Raw genomic sequence first — 19,226 nt, 5'->3', positions numbered from 1 at the left:
AGTAAATAAATATATGAGTGAAAATCCCTCGTGTTACCAAAAATTTCAGACACGAATACACACAAATATAAACTCCAACTTCGGTTACTGGTTGAATGGAGGAGGACGATCTCAATGTTGCAACTTCTGGTTTTGTATACAATCTACTACCTCTTAATTCAAGCAACTCCCTAATTGCAGCTCGATATATGCAACAGTACTGAGAACAGATGTGTCAATTATTAACAACGATATTATGTAAATATCAACGATTACGTATTGTGACAATGAACCTTCCTCTGAAATAACATTTCCTAATGGTTGTACCCCAGAACAAATGCCACAGACATATTTGATTATCTTCTATTCGACAAGTTATTGAAACAATTACACGCAACAATGAATTATTGCAAGTGAATTTTTAGGGAGATATGTCTAGTCATAAACGAATGAAATTACCTGTTGGAACTACATCAGAAGTGGAGTGAAACACCTCGCCTTGAAGTGTTAAAATGTTCTGTCGGAATATATGGAGCCTTTTCTCTTTTAGGGGATAGAACAACTGCCAAATTAGTGTTTTCCGGTTAGTAGTAAATATGCTTGCGTTCAAGACCCTCGAGAGGGTTGAAATATAGAGGAAAATGAACTCAAAGAAAGAAAGAAAGAAAGAAGTACTGGATCCTAAGTTAGGTTTAGATTTTACATAAATGGTACAGGTTGAGAATTACCATAATTTGAATCTCAGTTCTTCTAGTTATATTTTCTCCAGTTCTATTATGCTTTTTCTATAAAATAAAATTTTAAAAAAACACTAATTATATAAACTTAGAAAATATCTAAAAAAATATATGATGGTTCATCTGCTTCTGAGAGCTAAATGCTTCGAAGCAGGCAATGTATAAGATCTCTGAATTGTCAACAAAAGCCATAAATAAAATATACATCTCATGGGTACTTCAAGAAATCTAAGAAAAACAGCGATGATTGATCTGTAGAGATAAGGCATAGAATTATTACTTCAAATCTAATGACAAAAGATTTCTATACTGTCGAATTAAGTACATAAGTACAGAGTAATTAATAATGTTCAATTATATTGAAGTAGTTATAAAAAAAAAAAAAAAAAATCACATAATTTATCATATACTATTAGACATTTAATTACCTTTACTGGGTCCCTGAAGCGTATTGATACTAAAATTGACTCCTTTGTCTACATCTACTATAAACGAGTTCAGTCTTTTCCCTTTCTTTCCAATTCCGCTTGCATTCTGCTTCAACAGAGTCACCTGGATGTTGGGCGGCGTTGCGCAAGGAGCATGCAGTGAGAATTTGACATCTACATGACCTATACAACAACTTTTAGGAAGTGTGATTTCAAATATATGTTCATCCCATGTTGCGCTAAAAAGTAAAAAGATATTTACTTGATTATACAAAATACATTCTTTGATCGTAGTATCAAAATGCAATATTAGCAATTTCTAGAATGTCAAGCTATTTTAATATTCCCTTCAGGTTCATTTGCTTTCTTTTATAAATATCTACATTATTTGCAACTTTTTACATAAAATATATTCAGAAATTACGAGCACACATCCTCCCAACCTTGGGTCTACCTTCTGAATCGATTATACAGTATCCAGTGTTGTTTGTGCAACGAAATTATTTTACGAAACTCAAAACTCTTTCTTTGCCTGCTATAGGTAAGAATAAAAATTAATAAATATACAGGTATAGTAATATTAATTTAAATTAACTTCAACTTCTCTTTCGTTCATGTTCTTCATAACAGCCATGTAGGCGCATTGCTTTACGTCCCAGATTAGAGTTGAACACCATTACAGCCATATTCATCGAAATCAAACTGAACTCAATTCGCTGTGCAGATTTCCAAACATTTTCTTTTTTAAATGGTATTCTGTTTTGATTGAAGATGTCTCTTTGATAAATACACATTTAAAACGAATTCTGAAACTACGCGTGTACTGAGAAACACGACTAAAGAAACTAATTATGATCACATTAAGGTTATCATCTGAATCCAAGTTTTCAACTGTATTATTATTATTAATTTACTTATTTTTAAGGCGGCAGAGGTTATTACGGGTTTTCCTGGGCTGGAGAAAATTCCAACAACTCTAAAGGTTAACAAACAAACTTATATTCGCTTTTATATACTAAACATATATAGATCTACGCAATTAATTCTCACACATCCTATCCCCACTAAGAACCAAAGACTATGACTACGTCCTAACAATGCTGCCAACTATCGGTGAAAATTCAACGTTTTATGATTTTTGAATTAATTTATGTAATACGACACATAGGAGCAAAATGAGTTCCTTCTGAGTAGGGCCGGCTCTTCAAATAATGAACTATTTTACGAGACATTTTTCGATTTACGAATTTCTATAGCGCGAAACGTAGCTATCAAAATTTAAGTTGTAAATAACTACTGAATGAAAAGACATGGAGTTCACATTAAAGTATTAGTTACGATTACATATCCTAAACATGTTCATCACATTTCCCCGCAACAAATTTACGCAATCATACCCCACAATTTGACGCGATTTTTTGAAGATCATCAAAATGTAAAACCTCTACGTTTCTATAACTGACTTTAAACTGTCATTTAAAAATTGAAATAATAATAATAATAATAATAATAATAATAACAATAATAATAATAATAATAATGGCACGTACACCCTGTATATTATTCGTATAAACTACCATAATATAGCCCTAAAACGGAATAATATGCAACTGTGCAAACAGTTTATGTATCAAGTTACAATGCATGACCAACTGGTCATGAAATTACTTTACGTCATCAGTAAGCATGCTCCTAAGAGAATCGCGATGATCATTTTTTTTTTTTTTTTTTAATTAATTATCACCTCATAGTCTTTCTTTCCTTCATTCTTGTTGGTCGCAGGAAGGACTTTTCTCCTAATAATGGTAACAGCTCTTTTTCCTAATAATGGCAACAAAGAAATATGTAGTAAGTATAGTTTGAATACATATCTATTGCTTACCAAACGTTACATGAGTAATGCATGGACACAGCCTTAATCTCTGAAACAACATATAAATTCCTAACACAGGTTCATACCATTTAAGTGTACTTTCGTTTGAATTCAGCTTAATATTTAAAAACGTATTCAAAGTGTTGCCTTACCTATCGTTTTGCAGTCTCCAAGTCCGCGTATGCTGGACTTCATCTCCTTGTTGAAGATGCTGAGGATGTCGGCGCTGTTTTTGTGCCTGCATTATTTCTCCCCAACAAGGAGGAACAGTCGCTGAATAACAGGGAACTAAATTCTCAAACAGGGTGAGTTCATGCAGAGAATGCAAAATATCTGTTGTTAATGGCTTCGATACTAGTATATCTACTTCCTCAGATCCAGGACCGAAGGTTGAAGGAGAAACACCAAGCAAAGAAGAAGTTGATGTTGCAACGTCGGTTGATGATAACGTACTCGAGCCATCTTCTTTATTGTAATCTCCAATTTCGGGTATTATGAAAAAATGGAGTGAACCTTTATTTGTGCATGCACATAATCTCTCCAAACCTACAGAGAAAATAGATAAAAAAAAGACAGTTGTCTTTAATCAACATGTTCTTACATTATAGTCATGTTCAAAAGTAATTGATACGGTACCTTAAGGACAAATGTTTGTTTTACTACCATAATCAAAATGTAACAAAAGAACTGCATAAAAGTGAACTTTAAGATTTCTTATTTATCACTGTAATGTATAATACAACCGACAGAGGTGTTTTGAATCTGGACATTGGATTTTACTAGCACAATGGGAGTTGTTGTATAAATTAAGAGATCTGAATGAAGAATCACTGACTTTGTATCGGCACGGTAGGAAAAGATTATGAGTTCAAGTCACGGTTCAGCCGTGTATTTTTTCATTCGCTGTGTATCACTTTTCATTAGCGTATGTCAATGTCAACTACTTTTCTACGGGACGAATATCTGCGTTTCTTAAACCATAAAATTAGTATTACAATTATTTTAAGTTATTTTTTCCTTCCTAATGTGGAAATAGGGCTGTGCGATATGTCGATATATCAATATCAGCTTATATCGATAATCGGATATCACAAAAATATCGACGTCGATATTCAATATCCGATATCGTCGGTATTCGATATTGGTGTTTTACAGTCTCGAAAAAATTGTGGCCGGTTTTGCTTTATATATATAACGCTTTCTGACTCGCGATAGCAGCTGCATTTGCATTTCTTAACCGAATGAAACCAGACTGCACGATACTTGTATGAGGCAGAAAAATTCCCCGTTACATGAGTCAAATTAATGTAGGGCTTGGGGACTATGCCCCCCAACATTCTATGTTTAATATTTAATTTTCACTGTTGACTGCATTTCTTAACCGAATGAAACGAAATTTACATAGGATTAAACATTCAGTTCCTTTTGAAGATATGCCAAATCAGTGGTGGGATGTTTCTACGTCTACCTAATCCACCTAAATATTGTATATTTAACTTATATTATCGGCTGCACTTCTTCACCGAATGAAACCAAACTTTGTGCAAAACTTGTATGGGACAGAAATTCTGTCCCTTTCGAGCCAAAGTAGTGCAGAGCCGAGAGCTATGCCCTCCAAAATATTTCTCATCATTAACATGGCTGCATTTTTTAATTGAGTCAACTTGATATCCTCACTACAATTAATGTTTGTGCTGTATTGCCATTGCAAGTGAAGACTCAAATGCCAGTGCTAATATTTGCTTAAATCTAAACAGAGAAACAAGAATTACTCGATTTTTGTCCAAAGTAGTAATTTTCCGTTTATTTGTATGTGGTTACTAGATGTAAGTTGAGCCGCATACCGCAGCCCACTAAAAAAACAAAAGCATCCATTCTGTCATTTCACTACACAGACCTACATATTCTGTTTAGGTAGTATCAACACTTCTCTATTTCTTTGGATTTGCTTAAGTATTAGAATATGCATTGTTAGGTGCACTATTATTAGGAATGACTTAGAACCTTTCTAAATTCATTTCATAAGCAAAACTGAATAATGGTATAAGACGTAAGCTTTAGCCTAAATTTAATGAAAACATCAACACTTTTAGATATGAGTTTGCACAAAACCAATAAAAGAAACCTCTCCAGTTCATGTGGGAGATGTCACGTCTTTGCGTAAAGCTGTTTAATACAAAAGATTATCAATTTAATAACATGAAAGAGATCTCGATTGATTGCTTTTTTCAATTGAACATTAAAATAGAGTACTACAAAAGAATAAGTCCAAGTGTTAAATTTGTAAAGCCAAAGGATTAACTTAGAAGAACACAAACACATACATCACACACAGAGAGAAAAGTGAACAATAACTGTCTTGTTTAAAGATATGCTTATTAGCACTGTGTTTTCAACTACAAATATATGTTGCATTAAAGTTCATGACTGCTATTTAGGAAAGAGCTTTTTATTCATGGAAAGAAAATCAGTTGTTTCGCATGTTCTGCACTAAGTGCAGTATAAGCATCAATTACGATATTGCATCCACAACTAAATACTCTTTCCGACAGAAGCTGGTGCCCTACACAAATACTTACGAGCCAGAAGAGCTAATTTTGGAAAGTCACCCTCATGAGATTTCCTCCAGTAAAGGAGGTTTTCTTCCATATCTGTAGGTAGTGGTGCTATTCTAATTTTTTAACTGGTTATATATATGAGAGAGAGATAGTAGATGGATAGATAGATCCCCTCTCTCTTAGGAAACAAATCATACTAGACAAAAGCAAATTTTTCACTGGATACCACAAGTGACAAGTAGAGACCTACAGAGCAACCTAATATAAGGTGTTGCGACGAAATTAGATAGCACTGCGAATATCTTGGAAACGTATTATCCAAAACAGATGTTTGTCAAGAAGTATTGGAAAAACCTTAATCCAGGAATGGTCAACAATTGTTGATAATGGTATGTATACGTTTCAAAAATAAATAACCCTCACCACTGTACTAATGTGATCCCAGTTTTCATTCTTGATATCTAACCAGCCCATTTGAAATTAAGAAATAATCGCTTATACCTTATTTTGAGAGATCATATATTTAACCCTGAACTCGAAATATTTTAACAACCGGTTCTAATGAACCGTCTGAATAGCACCACTGTCTGTAAATGGCACTATGAATCGATTTCCTGTTGCAGTAAAGCATCAAATGATTAGCACAAAAGAGAAACGGGGATTCTAAGATTTTACTTTTGTTGATCGGGTACGTCATTCGTCCATATCTGGATGAAGTATTGTTTCTGCGTGAGCTTAAAATACAACGCACATGTTATGTTATAGAAAAAATGCTTGAAAACTTCTCTCTCTCTTTCTCAAGCGCGCACCGCCACACGTGCACATTCACAAATGCACATACATGAAATAAACACCTACATACAAATAAAACACGCATATTCTATATCACCCTGTTTCACTCATTATTTCCGCAGTGATGACCAATATGATAGCTGGGAAAGACAATTAGACCTAAATGACTATTTTTATTAACTTTTTCGGAGGAAAGAGTGGTGGTTTAGAAGGAACACAAGTCTGTTTTCTGTGACTACCAAGTATTCTGAGATATCCCCCACTGAAACGTTTTGAGACCAGATTGTCTATATCAATATGAATGTTGAAGACCAATCAATATGTTGAATATCCATATTTGATGTTGTCGATATCAATATTGAATGTTGTAGATATCGATATTTGATGTTGCCGATATCGATATTGTCGATATTCGATATCTGAAAATATCGAATGTCGATATCGCACAATCCTATGTGGGAACATGTAAGCAATACTGGCATAAGTTTACAACCTGAGATTTCTGCTTGTCATGCTTGATTCGAATGCTAGATATTGTCTCGTAAGCAGACGGGGAAAGTAAGAAGATTCGAGCTACCAATGTGGGACGGTTACTCACCTACATTTTTAAACCTGTAAGAGTAATTGATCCATCCCTTATTTGCTAGAATTCATAAGTCACAAATGGGTCAACCAAATATTTTTTTTTTATTTAACAACGTATATATCAAAACACATTATCATCTTATTTCTTCTCTCTCTCCCTAATCAGTATCAAATTAAGAGGGTTGAAAGTTACTAGACCATCTATTTCAGTACTTTGACGATAAATAGTCACCTGATGTTAAGACACTGAATAAAGGGGTATAAAACTTATTTTTAAAAAAATATATGTCAAATAGCCTTAACTTATGGACTCCCCACGATCCATCGAAAATTAAATTACGTATGAATCAAGTTTTTCTATATAAAAAAGCTAATCTTCATAAGCACTAATTCAAAAACGAACGATCATACTTACTGTTACAATAACCAGCTGATATAAATTTGGTCCCTTTTGGTGGTCTTGCTTCGAAAACTGTTTTCAGCGACGCCAATTCTATAATTCTCACACAACCGTCTAAGCACACAAGTGAGGCAAAACGCTGTGGGTTTCCCTTTACAGGTAATGAATTGTCTGTTTCAGAGAAGTCATCCTTTTCCACAGGAAGAATATTGATTTCAACAGGGTATTCACTATCAGAATCTATGCACCGACACATGATCGGTTCCTCGTCAATTCTTACAACTTCCGCATCGAAGTTCAAAGAATACAACAATAAAACACAATGCTTCGATCTGCCGGTTGACGACGAAGCTCGAATTCCACTTTCTGCTGACCTATACTCATCCTCTTCACTTACTATCGTCCTCGATATGTCCGATCCTGTTCCACTATCCTCATTTAAACTTCGGTAGTCCGTGCTATTTTCTTGGGACACTGAAGCTAAAGACGAATATATACTAGAACCTGCATCAACACACGATAAAGTTCCTTCACTTTCGCTATTACTCCAGTCCGAAGTAGTATTTTTCTCCGTAAAATCCAGAATGTGTGAAAACAAATTATCAGAACTAATTTTAGTACCATTATCAGATATATTTGAAGCTTCAGCATCACAGTTTTCTCCTAACACGACCAGTATGTGCCCCATATCTTTAGTTGGATGAATAGATGAAATACACAAATCTGTCCTTTTCATGCAAGCCTCTGGTAATTTTATGAATTGGGTCACCATCGGTTCTAGTTTCTTCTCTTCTTTTTCTGCCACTACATCTGTCGCGGAGCCATTTGAGTCTTTCTTAGCCACTCTACTCACTTTCACAACGACAGAGTTGTCCAACGTTGATGAGAATGAATCAATACCATTGGCTGTGCCAAATTTCACAGTCGATGCCGTAGGAAACTCCACACCATCTAAACACTCCAAAGGGGCCATCACAGAATCTGATTCCCCTTCATATACAGGTACATCGCACAAGAATTTGGACAAGAATATCTCCTGATACATATTGTTCTCTTGTCGAGTGCCTGAACTTGTCCCAGTGCCCATATTGCCCTTCTTAGCAGCGCTAGAATGTGGTGGTTTTACCTCTTTGTTTTCAACGGAATTACTAACATCTTTGACATTATAAAAAAAATCATACACTACTAAACATATTTCACCATCATTTAGGGGTTTAGTTACCGAAACATCCTTCACAAAACAATTATTAGTAGTATTTTCTATTAATTCTTCTTTAACCTTCATTATATCTAAAGGAACTGAGTCGCGATTAGTAGCATCATTAACATCATTCATCGCACGAACCAGAGGAGAATTCACTTCGTTCCACGCACCCCCTAGTTTGCTTTGGTTCATACATTTGCTGGTCCTAGCCACAACGATTCCAGCTATAAGAGACGGACGTATTGAATCACTACACTGTTTTACTAATTTCTTTCTTGATTTACTATATTTTGCACTAGGACTATCTACAACACACAACGAAGTCACTTCAACACTTGGTATATTGGCTGGTGGTCCAAGAAGATTTCCTACAATAAATACAGAACATTTTTATTAAAAATTAAACATTACAACACATATCTCAAAAAAGAACAAATATTTCTACATAGAGTCAATAATAATATTGTAAATACAAGGAGACTTGGCATAAATTAATAAGAGCGTAGCGCGCTACTACCAATTCTCCAGAGAGAAATCAGCTCTGAGTCGGCAAGCGTTGAGAAAGTTCTCATTCCAGTAAGAACCTAGTATAACATGTCATAAAATATATGTAAGACTAACAAAGCCATAATTTGTGTTATGAATATGTGCTATGAGTAATGCATTTTATAATATATAACAGCACATAAGAATGGTGGGAATCAATTATCGAACATTGAACAAATTATGAACATAGTTACAAGAGCAATTGTGATCCATTACACATCACACAACATACCCTTTAAAGCCAGATTCTCAAGCTTTTTCACTGGCGCACCATCAAAGCATTAATTATTAATACCATCATACGTCGTGAGCACCACAGGTTGAGAAACTTTTTTAAAGCCAACATTGTATGTTTTATTATTATTATTATTATTATTATTTAACACAAGCAAGGGGACGGGGCTCGGACTCGGATTTGCGTCTGGTTTTAGTCAAGTGCTATTTCGGTACTGCCGTTCTATGGCTAAAGATTGTATCTGCAAATTTGGCCGAAACTGAGTTATTACCAGCATGCAAGTCATATGACCATGAGGCATTAACTGACAAAAGAAATGACATGTAATTTCTAGATTTACGTCCCACGCTTATGCTCTTTGGAATAAAGGAGGCGGGTGATTAGTGGAAGTGAATGATCATGAAAGAAGAACTGGTGGAATGAGACTGTAAGAGGAGACGGGAGAACTCCAAAAATACTTTGAACATGATGTTGTCCACCACAAACTCATTTGATCTGGGCTTGAACTAGGGACCCGGAGTATGAGAAATGAGTGCTATACCGAAGTCAACGTTATCAAACTTCAGATCTCAAATTTCAATGAATCCTCAAATTCGGCAAATTTTGTCATTAAACAAAGGGAAATTTGAGCCGAAACACGTATTCCTTTGTTTTTAATTAAGTGTTTGTACCGAGTTCAATCTTTCTATCTTCACGGATTCGTGAGGTACACAATTCTTGTAGGAAAAAAAAAAACTCCATTAGGATAAGTATTTCCAAAAAATCTTCCTTATCCTTTGCTTTCGTGAAAAAAAAATATATATTCTGCTCAAATTTTACTTTCTTATTTATAGTATTGTGTCCTGGGCGATAAGAGTCCCCCACTTCTCTTTTATTTAATAGTACATATAGAGTAATACATAAATTACAGGCTTACAAAATGTTGGCAACTTCCAGATATCAGTTTTAGATTATTAGTTATACAAAACTTTTTATTGCTATAGGACCTCAACAAAAATTAAATACACTTTCATTAATTTTATTATTTTATTAGTTAACAACCGCTTGTTGTTATCTATTTCGGTTTTAGTTCTATAGCCATCAACGTTAAAACTGGAGGTGGTTGATTTCCATTCCTTTTGGTTTGAATAGAAGCTTAAGACAGAAAATAGTAGTTATTTTTAGAACACTGAATAAAAAGCAAAAAACCACTTCTCGCTTTTCCATTTCTCTTCTATGGAGATCACTATTGAAACCGGAAGGGGTTAATTTCTACGACTTCAGGTTTTAATTGAAGATCAAAAGAGGAGATGAAAGGTACACTTGAGACGCTTGAGAGCTGTTCGATTAGCGGAAACCGCTTTCATCTATCTGTTTCCGATTTTGCTCTATGTAGATCAATATTTATTGAAACCAGAATATGTTTGATTTGAACCATATTCGATTTTAGTAGAGAGTTAATAATAGAGATTAAATATGTTCTTACGAAGCAGAAAACTACCGATCTCACTACATATTACAGTTTTCGATCTATGTTGATCAAAAATCAAATCAGAAAAGGTTTTAAACCACTTCCGGTTTGCGTAGGTGGTTTTAATAACAAATTCAATTCCTAATTCTTGACTATATTTTGACCAAATTTGGTGATGATCCATCAAGCAATTCCTTAGTTTATTTCTTTTTTTCACACACATGCACCCACAGGTATGGTAAACATAAAGGAATAATTAAAGCAAATTAAAGTTATTTAAAAACCAAACAAGGAAAACTTGTTTTTTTGCCACCCCTGCATAGAATTAATCCGTTCTAACCACAGAAACATCGCACGGTCTGTTTTCTATGATAAATAATATAAAATAAAAAGAAACCTATCCTTCTAGAAAACAGAAGATAGGTAAATAAACATTTAGACTTTTCTTGGTTCTACAGTTATGAGCGGCAGAAGTGAAAGCTACTGCTTCGAAGAAGAATCCGTCCGTTTCAAGCAACAAAAGATGTAGAAAAACAATAGGAAATACATGTTCGATACTGAGGTTTCAAAGATTATCTTTGTTCTACCAAATATTTTGTTTGAATCAGAGCAATTCATATGCTTTAGTCAAGAAAAACTTATATATGCCGAATTTGATTTTGAATTCTGATGTAACACAAACGAAAATCTTGGACTACGCATGATATGGGTCAGAAATCTCAACCTTTCTGTAAATTTAGTTTAATTTTAGGAGCAATTTTAGATATTATATTTTTTCCTCATATTGAATTTGGATCCCCCACAAGCTTTGCACCCTCCCGAAATAGCTTCCTACGTGTGCCTGTCTCCTAAAATTTAGCAATTAATCAACCTCTTAGCTACGAAGATTACTTAATAGAATTTAATACAGTCAATGTAGTACTGAACTGCACCCAACTGCTCACATCTCAACTACTTACCTACTGTAATATCTGACAGAGGAATTTCCACAACATCACCTCTCAAAATATCACTAAATCGTTTCTTCGGTTGTTCACTCTCCTTATTCTCCTCAACCCAGGCCTCTTGAGGTACAAAGCCAATATCATTATACTGCATAGGATAGTGTCGAAACTTCTGGATACATGGGTCTCGCATATTGACAGAGAAACTAACTTCCTTCTGCAAAACATAGAAAAATACCAAAACTTATATTTTCACTCCAATTATGGAATATTCTGTATGGCAGTAGAGAATTATTTTTGACTCGCCAGTTTGTTTTATATATATAGATAATTATCAGAATAATGGAAAATACCTGGAGCTGGAAACTCGTCAATGTTTGTATAGGCAACGGTCAGGTGACCGACTACTACTGCGCCGAGCTGTTGGTGGTGGGATGTTAGGGCAAACTCCGTACTACGTGAAAAGCAATAGAACGGAAGTGTGCAGTGATTGAGCAGACGGTGATATTGTAATATGGGCGACCTCTGATTTTCAAAGTTGTTGGAATTCGGTTAAATGGTGAGCGTGACCAAAGTAGCACGTGCGTTGGTGTGTCGCGAGAACAGTGTCGAAGGTAATAATGGCCTACGAAACTCATGGTCACATCGCCGAAGAAGAACAAGTCAGAAAAAAAACTTCAGTGACATCCTGCTGAGCATTAAAGCGGATTGTCGCCAGAACCGTTGTGCGTCTGCGGCGCACGTAACGCAGGAACTCAACCAGCACCTACCATAGCTTCTGTCTACAACTGAATGATTTAGAGGATAAGTGTGTCATATTTTTGAAAGAATTAGTTTTGAGAAAACGTTGTGTTATTCTTGCTACACAACATTTAAGTGATTCCTCGTCTGGACGAAGAGAGAGAAATGTGTAATGCGTATAGCTATCCACTAATAAATGCCATCACCAAACTTTATGATTTTAATTTTCTCGATATGTTCAATTGTTGCACACCACCTTCATGATCTAATCAATTATGTTACAATCCACCGCGAGTTACATGACAGACATGGGGTCGGGTTGCACAGGCAGGGTTATCACACATTTGGCGAGCAAGAATTCCCTAACTTTTCCAGATTTTTGCAGGTCACGATCTATAAATCTCCAAGTCTATATTCTGTTTGAAATGGGGGCTGGCCATCGACACGTTAGCATAAAGCATTAACTTCATTCATTCATGTTATGGGTCCAGGTAAATGGCAACGTTTCATTTTCATTTAACATTGAGCGCATAAAGAGTGTACAGCTCAAACGGCTCGTCCGATTTAAAAAAAAAAATCCCTTCATTTAAACTGAAAACATCATATTTGGAGACGGTTTCTCCTCTTACATTTGTTGTAGGTTTGATAATAACAGAGTTGTCCTATGTCAGGGAACTTTTGAGACACTCTGTATAATGTAAAAAAGGAACTATATTTTTCCTTTATCTACTATGAATGTACATGCATATATGTGGTGGCCGAGAAGTTTCGAAAAACAATCTAATTTGTTTTTATAAAATCCCCTACTAAATACCCGGTTAAGGAAAAAAGAGAAATTAATCCTGAATTGTGTGAAGTTAAAATATGAAATTTAAATTCTCTGTCTTTTCCAATTTTCCAGGATTTTCAGATTAGTGGGAACCCTGACAGGCGAAACCGCTAAGGGTCTATCACGCTTTAACATGACCCCAATGGCGAAGCGAACATGCTGATGAATGGAAACTTGTGACGTAGTAGGATGAATCATCGTTCACATTAATTCAAACCATGGGCGTCGTTTCTATGTGGCGGACGCCCAAAGATGCATATGATCTGCAGTGTCTCCGCTCAATCGTCAAATATTGTGGTGGCTCTGTGATGCTCAGGTCCCAATATCCTGGTTTTCAATGGGTCCTGTATTGACGATTACCGGTTGCGTCACTGATAGTAATTTTGTTGCCATTTGAGAGGACAATGTGGATCCTATGATCTAAATTTTCTTTTCGTGCAATGACTCCAAGATGATAATGCGTCCATTTATACAGCTGAAGCTGTTGCAGTGTGCGTAGAGGAATACTTGGATGGACACCGTCCCTGGCCATCCCGATTCCCGGACCTGAACATTATTGAACATTTGTGGTTCGTTTTAGAGGCAAAGCCGACGCAGATTTCCGCCTCCATCCTCTCTTATGAAACTGAGTGATGCACTGAACGTGAAATGGCGTAATATTCCACTTATTACCATTCTCGGCCTCCATGATTTCATTCCACGCCGCATCAGTGCTTCCGAGGGTAAAAAATGATCCAATGCCATATTAATCTCTTAATTTGCGATTTTCCATAGGTGTTTCCATAATTTTGATAACCATCTGTATAGTCAATTACGTTAAAACTATTTGCCATCTTCGCTTCTAAAGACAAAAGACACTGATTAAAAGTCCTCTGTATTTCCGGGAAGGACTCAACTTGCTCGATTCTACAAATACAATGATTGCAATATTTTTTTTTAAGCTTTCAGTTATAACAAGCACAATTTCTTGTATCAATCAACTCTCATGAACAATCGTCAGAAACGCATGGAATAAACATGTGACTTCCGATACTTATGCATACCATAGGTTGGAAGTCTAAAATTTCTTTCATATTAACCTATGTCAAATGAGTACAATTACGTAAATTAAGTAGTTCTCACCATGGTTCATCCGTAGGTTCCCAACATACAAGACACACTGCACGTATAGCATATGACATATATGTTATTCACTATGGGCCATTATTTTCATAGGAATGGCTTATTTAAATATTTTTGATAACATAACGAAATCATATTATCGGTATGTCAAAGGAAACTACCAAATTCTAAAGGATAGTTCAATAGAATAAACAGAACTTATCGTTCCAAATAGTGTAGCTGCGGCTTGAAACAACTTGGTTGCCAGATAAGGCAGCATCAGCCGGTATATGTCTTACATTTATTTATTCAGATATTTTTTCTTACCTGATAACCATGTTCCTTGTAATTTTTCCCCCCTTCTTCCGGAAATTTTAACAAACAAAAAAAAAAAAAAAAAAAAAATGCTTGTAAGTTGCTGGAAAATAAAATTTAAAAAATTCCCTATTTTGTATGCTAACTTGGAACTCACCGGAAACGACGCTCGGAGTATTGGAAGATCTACGTTATACACCGCCCACTGCTTTACGTTTCATGTATTTCTACCATTACGGACTACGTATTTGTAGCTTTTGTAGTCCACCTGACCAATTTATTTTGAATGTACTGATATAATAATGTATGCACTTGTGCAGGCAACGGTACATACATATATATTTTGGTACATACTATACTAATTGCTTTCTCACCAACTACTTGTGTAACCAGAAAAACTATAACAGGAATACTAGAGTGCAGAATTTAGATAAACCAGTTGACTTTATAACACAATATCGAAACCTAACTTTTTTTCCCGGTATTTCGAATCTACTCGATTTTGTCGTTAGGATATCTGAGATGATGAGTACTATTAACAGTTTGTTTCTCTATATCTTGATGAATAAAATACTTATCATTATGGCAATAATAATAACAAAAATTGTACAGACAGTAAGTCATTGTTTTGTGTTCACAAGAAATTCACTTTTAGAGTTTACAGAAATAGCTTTGAAGTTTTTGCCAATTGTTTGTATAATGAAACAAAGCACATATCACTTTCATATTCCTCATACTTGTCATCTTCAGCCAAATTAAAAATGACAAACACGGGCATCAAGAATTCAATATTATACTCAGACTAAATATCATGGTGTTTCGAAACATGTTTTGGCATGTATTCCCAAAAATTAAACCCGCTTCGCAAATCGAGGAGTGAGAAAAATTTCCCCCTTACATCTCTTGTGGTGGCCATGACACCATACTGATTTAGCATTGACCGTAACTTCATCTTAATACTGTTTACAAAATAATCATGCGCACCTCAAATAGGGAGTATTACTCGAGAAAATTACAAATTCCGTATTTAAACAAAAAATACTTCATACATTTTATATATAATGACAATGCATAAATTATGTGAGGTACTGATTTACCTTCAATTGCCTGGAGACATTCCATATCACCACGTTTCCATTTCTCGTAGCTGTTGGTAACAAATCTGGCACTGAAGACGTGCCAATACACGACACTTTCTCTCCTCTTTCATCAAGCATAACCGCAGGTGATGTGGCGTATGTAACTGACAACGGAACATTCTGAGTATATTCTCCTTTCACAAAAGGACACGATGGAGAATGCCTTTCATGCTCAGACCTGAAATAAATTTTGAAGAAAACATGTTAATACTTGAGAAGCAGTTTCTGTACACAGCATCATCACATTATTACACAAGTTGAGTAGACTATAATTTCACTTTATTGACACAAGATATATCAGCGAAAATCTGAAGTATACTTGCTAAATGCATATCTAGTTAACAGTCTCAATGTGAGGCAGCTCTGTGAATTGGAAGATTACATTTGTGAAAATATTATTTCTGCAAAAAATATTTATTGTATTTTCGATGTGCATTTCTTAACTTCCAAGCTTTATTTTCGGTGGGGAACAGATTGTAGTTGCCGAAGAAATTACCCTCAGTAAATTACTTCGTTGCATTCTATTGGAATAAACATATGACTTCCGATACTTATGCATACCATAGGTTAGAAGTCTAAAATTCCTTTCATATTAACCTATGTCAAATGAGTACAATTACGTAAATTAAGTAGTACTCACCATGGTTCATCCGTCGGTTCCCAACATACAAGACATACACTGCACGTAAAGCACATGGCTCTGTCGTCTCCTGTAGAATTTGGTTGATGGTAAAATCCTGCCTGAGCCATTTGGTCTGGCAACGCCCACCTTCACGTATAAGATAAAAGCAGATGTTAATGAACTTAAGTGTTTTAGTATACAATTATATCCAATTAAGATATTGGAATAACTACTAATAGAGTTTCACTAAAGTAAAACGTTAATGAGTTCATTATAATTTTCACTGAGTCCGATGACGAGCAGAATATAACAGTTGTTCAATTTCAAAACGTCTTTTGTTCACTTTACAAAACTTTCGCGAAGATTATTTTCTTTTTTCTATCTTAATTTGTACTGAAAGCAAGCAAAATAAGTTTTGTAAAATAAATGCCTGAACACATTAAATGGAATAAATTAGCTGAAATTAGGTAATAATAAATCATAAACGATAAAGAAAACACATTCCAAGAAAGTAGACAAAGAGAGTTTTGGAACTGGGTGACTAAAATAATGTATATTTCCATAATAAAGGACATTACAAACCAATGTTTCAATACCATTACTAATCCTAGTAAAATTAGAATCGTAGTCATATGATCGACGTGGGTGTCTTTTACGTTCACTACAGAATCAATGAAACTTGAATGAACAAAAGAAACTGGGTAACATACAAGTTATATGTTTTGTTGTATACATAATAACAGCCTATTTTAAAAATGAGTATTAAGGATCGCAAGTAGTAATAAATAATTCTAACATAACCATAAAATCCTAAATAAGAACTATATATGTCGTACTCTGGTAGGCGAGATATACACGTCCATACATCGTTTTGTCTCCTATTAAGTACGACCAGTTGCATAAACGCGCAATATCATCCAATGTAAATATGGACTTCGGAAAGAGGGTAGGGAAATGAATTTGCGCCTTTAAAGAACTACATCTGTAATTTCCAACTATTTGATTTACATATATATATATATATATATATATATAGGGTATTCTGAAATGGCACCCCGGGCTTTCCTCCAGCCGCTACGGAAAATAAAGATTTCACTATATGGCAACGTCGTAGAACCGTTAGCATTACTTTACAAATCCATCGAACAGTTACATCGATTGTTACACTAATAAGTGATGGTAGTGTCAATCTTTATCGACTTCAACTACCATGTGGAAAGAATCGATATAACTATATGATAAATTGATAGGTCTACTTGTCTACTTTATGATTCTTTATCTGTGACGTTGCCACATAATGCAATTGGCGTCTCAAGACGAGGGCCCGAAATGTATACAAATATCTATCTATCTATCTATCTATCTATCTATCTATCTATCTATCTATATATATATATATATATATATATATATATATATATATATATATATATATATATATAGTTTTGACTTGTAGAATAGTGCTCTGTGGTCGGTGGGCGACATTTTTAGAACACCCAATATATATGGTGTTTCAAAACAACACCGACAACGTTTAGGAGGTGATTTCTGACATCAAAATAAGAAAAAGTATAGACCAACCTGGGTGCATCGATGCTTCCTTTCGGAATTATAGGCTGTCGAAAACATGAAAAAATTAATTTTAAAGGTCCATAGTTCCAAAACTATGGAACTTACCGCAGTCGGGTCAAGACTTCACTTAGGAACTAGTATACACTTTATCCAAATATCCATGTTTCAGAATCCTGCGGTACTTCCGCAACAATTTCTATAGAGGTAGGTGGTGAGCACTTCAAATTATATGCTCATAGCCAAACTTCCTCTATAGGAATTGCTGCGTGAGTACCTTAGGATTCTGAAAAATAGATTTCTGGATAGAACACATACTAGTTCCTAAGTGAAGTCTTGACCCGACTACGGCATATGGAGCTATGGATCTTTATAGTTCATTTTTTCATGTTTTTGGTAGCCAATAACCCCGAAAGGAATCATTTGTACACTCAGGTTAGTCTATACTTTTTTGTCTTATCTTGGTGTCAGGAATTACCTCCTAAGCCTTGTCGGTGGAAACACCCGATATATATATATATTTAATGATCACAATGTGTCCATTAATCACAATAAGCGTAGGACTAGTACACGAAAATAAATCACGAATAAACTACTACAAAAAGTAATTCTTACTTGTAGTTCATGTGAGGCCATTTTCCAAACGTTTCTCGCCTTGCAGCTTCACTAAACATAAGAGCTCTATCCGCAGAAACACCTTCTCCTGGGAATGATGGAAGTAAACAGTTAAGACGCTCATTGATGGCAGAGGCTATACTTAATGCAGGGATGTATCGATTCTGCCTCTTTAACTCCTGTACCATTCCAGCGCACACCAATTTTAGTGTGCAATGCGGCAGATCTAAGCATATTGTATTCCACTGAAACAACAAGAAACAGGATCACGTATTATAAGGCTGAAAACAAATTTCACGAAAAGAAAATGCAATGAAAAGACAGATGTCTATCGCAAATGTAAGAGACTAATGAAAAAGCTGTGAATGTCATGTATTTCTGTAAATTGTTTCGTTTACAACAGATAGTTCCTACTATTTATATATATAAATATGAATCACAATGCCTGCTATTTTTCACTTACAATGAAATACGAATACCTCTTAAGAACCATGTTTTAACTGGAAAACACCGTTTTCAATACACGAATAATTATTTTGTTCTATGCATTTTTCGTCTACAGCT

General features: G+C 35.0%; 1 protein-coding gene across 5 annotated transcripts in view; it reads right to left on the bottom strand.

The window, feature by feature from the left end:
* Positions 1-19,226, bottom strand: part of Bruce (BIR repeat containing ubiquitin-conjugating enzyme) — a 195,271-nt gene that overhangs the window by 151,896 nt on the left and 24,149 nt on the right. For all 5 annotated transcript variants that reach the window (XM_081730148.1, XM_081730149.1, XM_081730150.1 and 2 more), the window contains exons 4-10: positions 18,663-18,907; positions 16,497-16,625; positions 15,815-16,034; positions 11,747-11,948; positions 7,368-8,924; positions 3,170-3,563; positions 1,145-1,383 (exon numbers count right to left, since the gene is read on the bottom strand). In XM_081730148.1, the coding sequence (XP_081586274.1) occupies positions 1,145-1,383; positions 3,170-3,563; positions 7,368-8,924; positions 11,747-11,948; positions 15,815-16,034; positions 16,497-16,625; positions 18,663-18,907 (2,986 nt within the window). The remainder of the gene's footprint in view (positions 1-1,144; positions 1,384-3,169; positions 3,564-7,367; positions 8,925-11,746; positions 11,949-15,814; positions 16,035-16,496; positions 16,626-18,662; positions 18,908-19,226) is intronic.

The sequence above is a fragment of the Thermobia domestica genome, chromosome 11 (genome assembly GCF_964235325.1).
Source record: "Thermobia domestica chromosome 11, izTheDome1.hap1.1, whole genome shotgun sequence".
Lineage (NCBI taxonomy): Eukaryota > Metazoa > Arthropoda > Insecta > Zygentoma > Lepismatidae > Thermobia > Thermobia domestica.
Note: the sequence above shows the minus strand (reverse complement) of the source record. Positions and strands in the feature narration are given on the sequence as shown.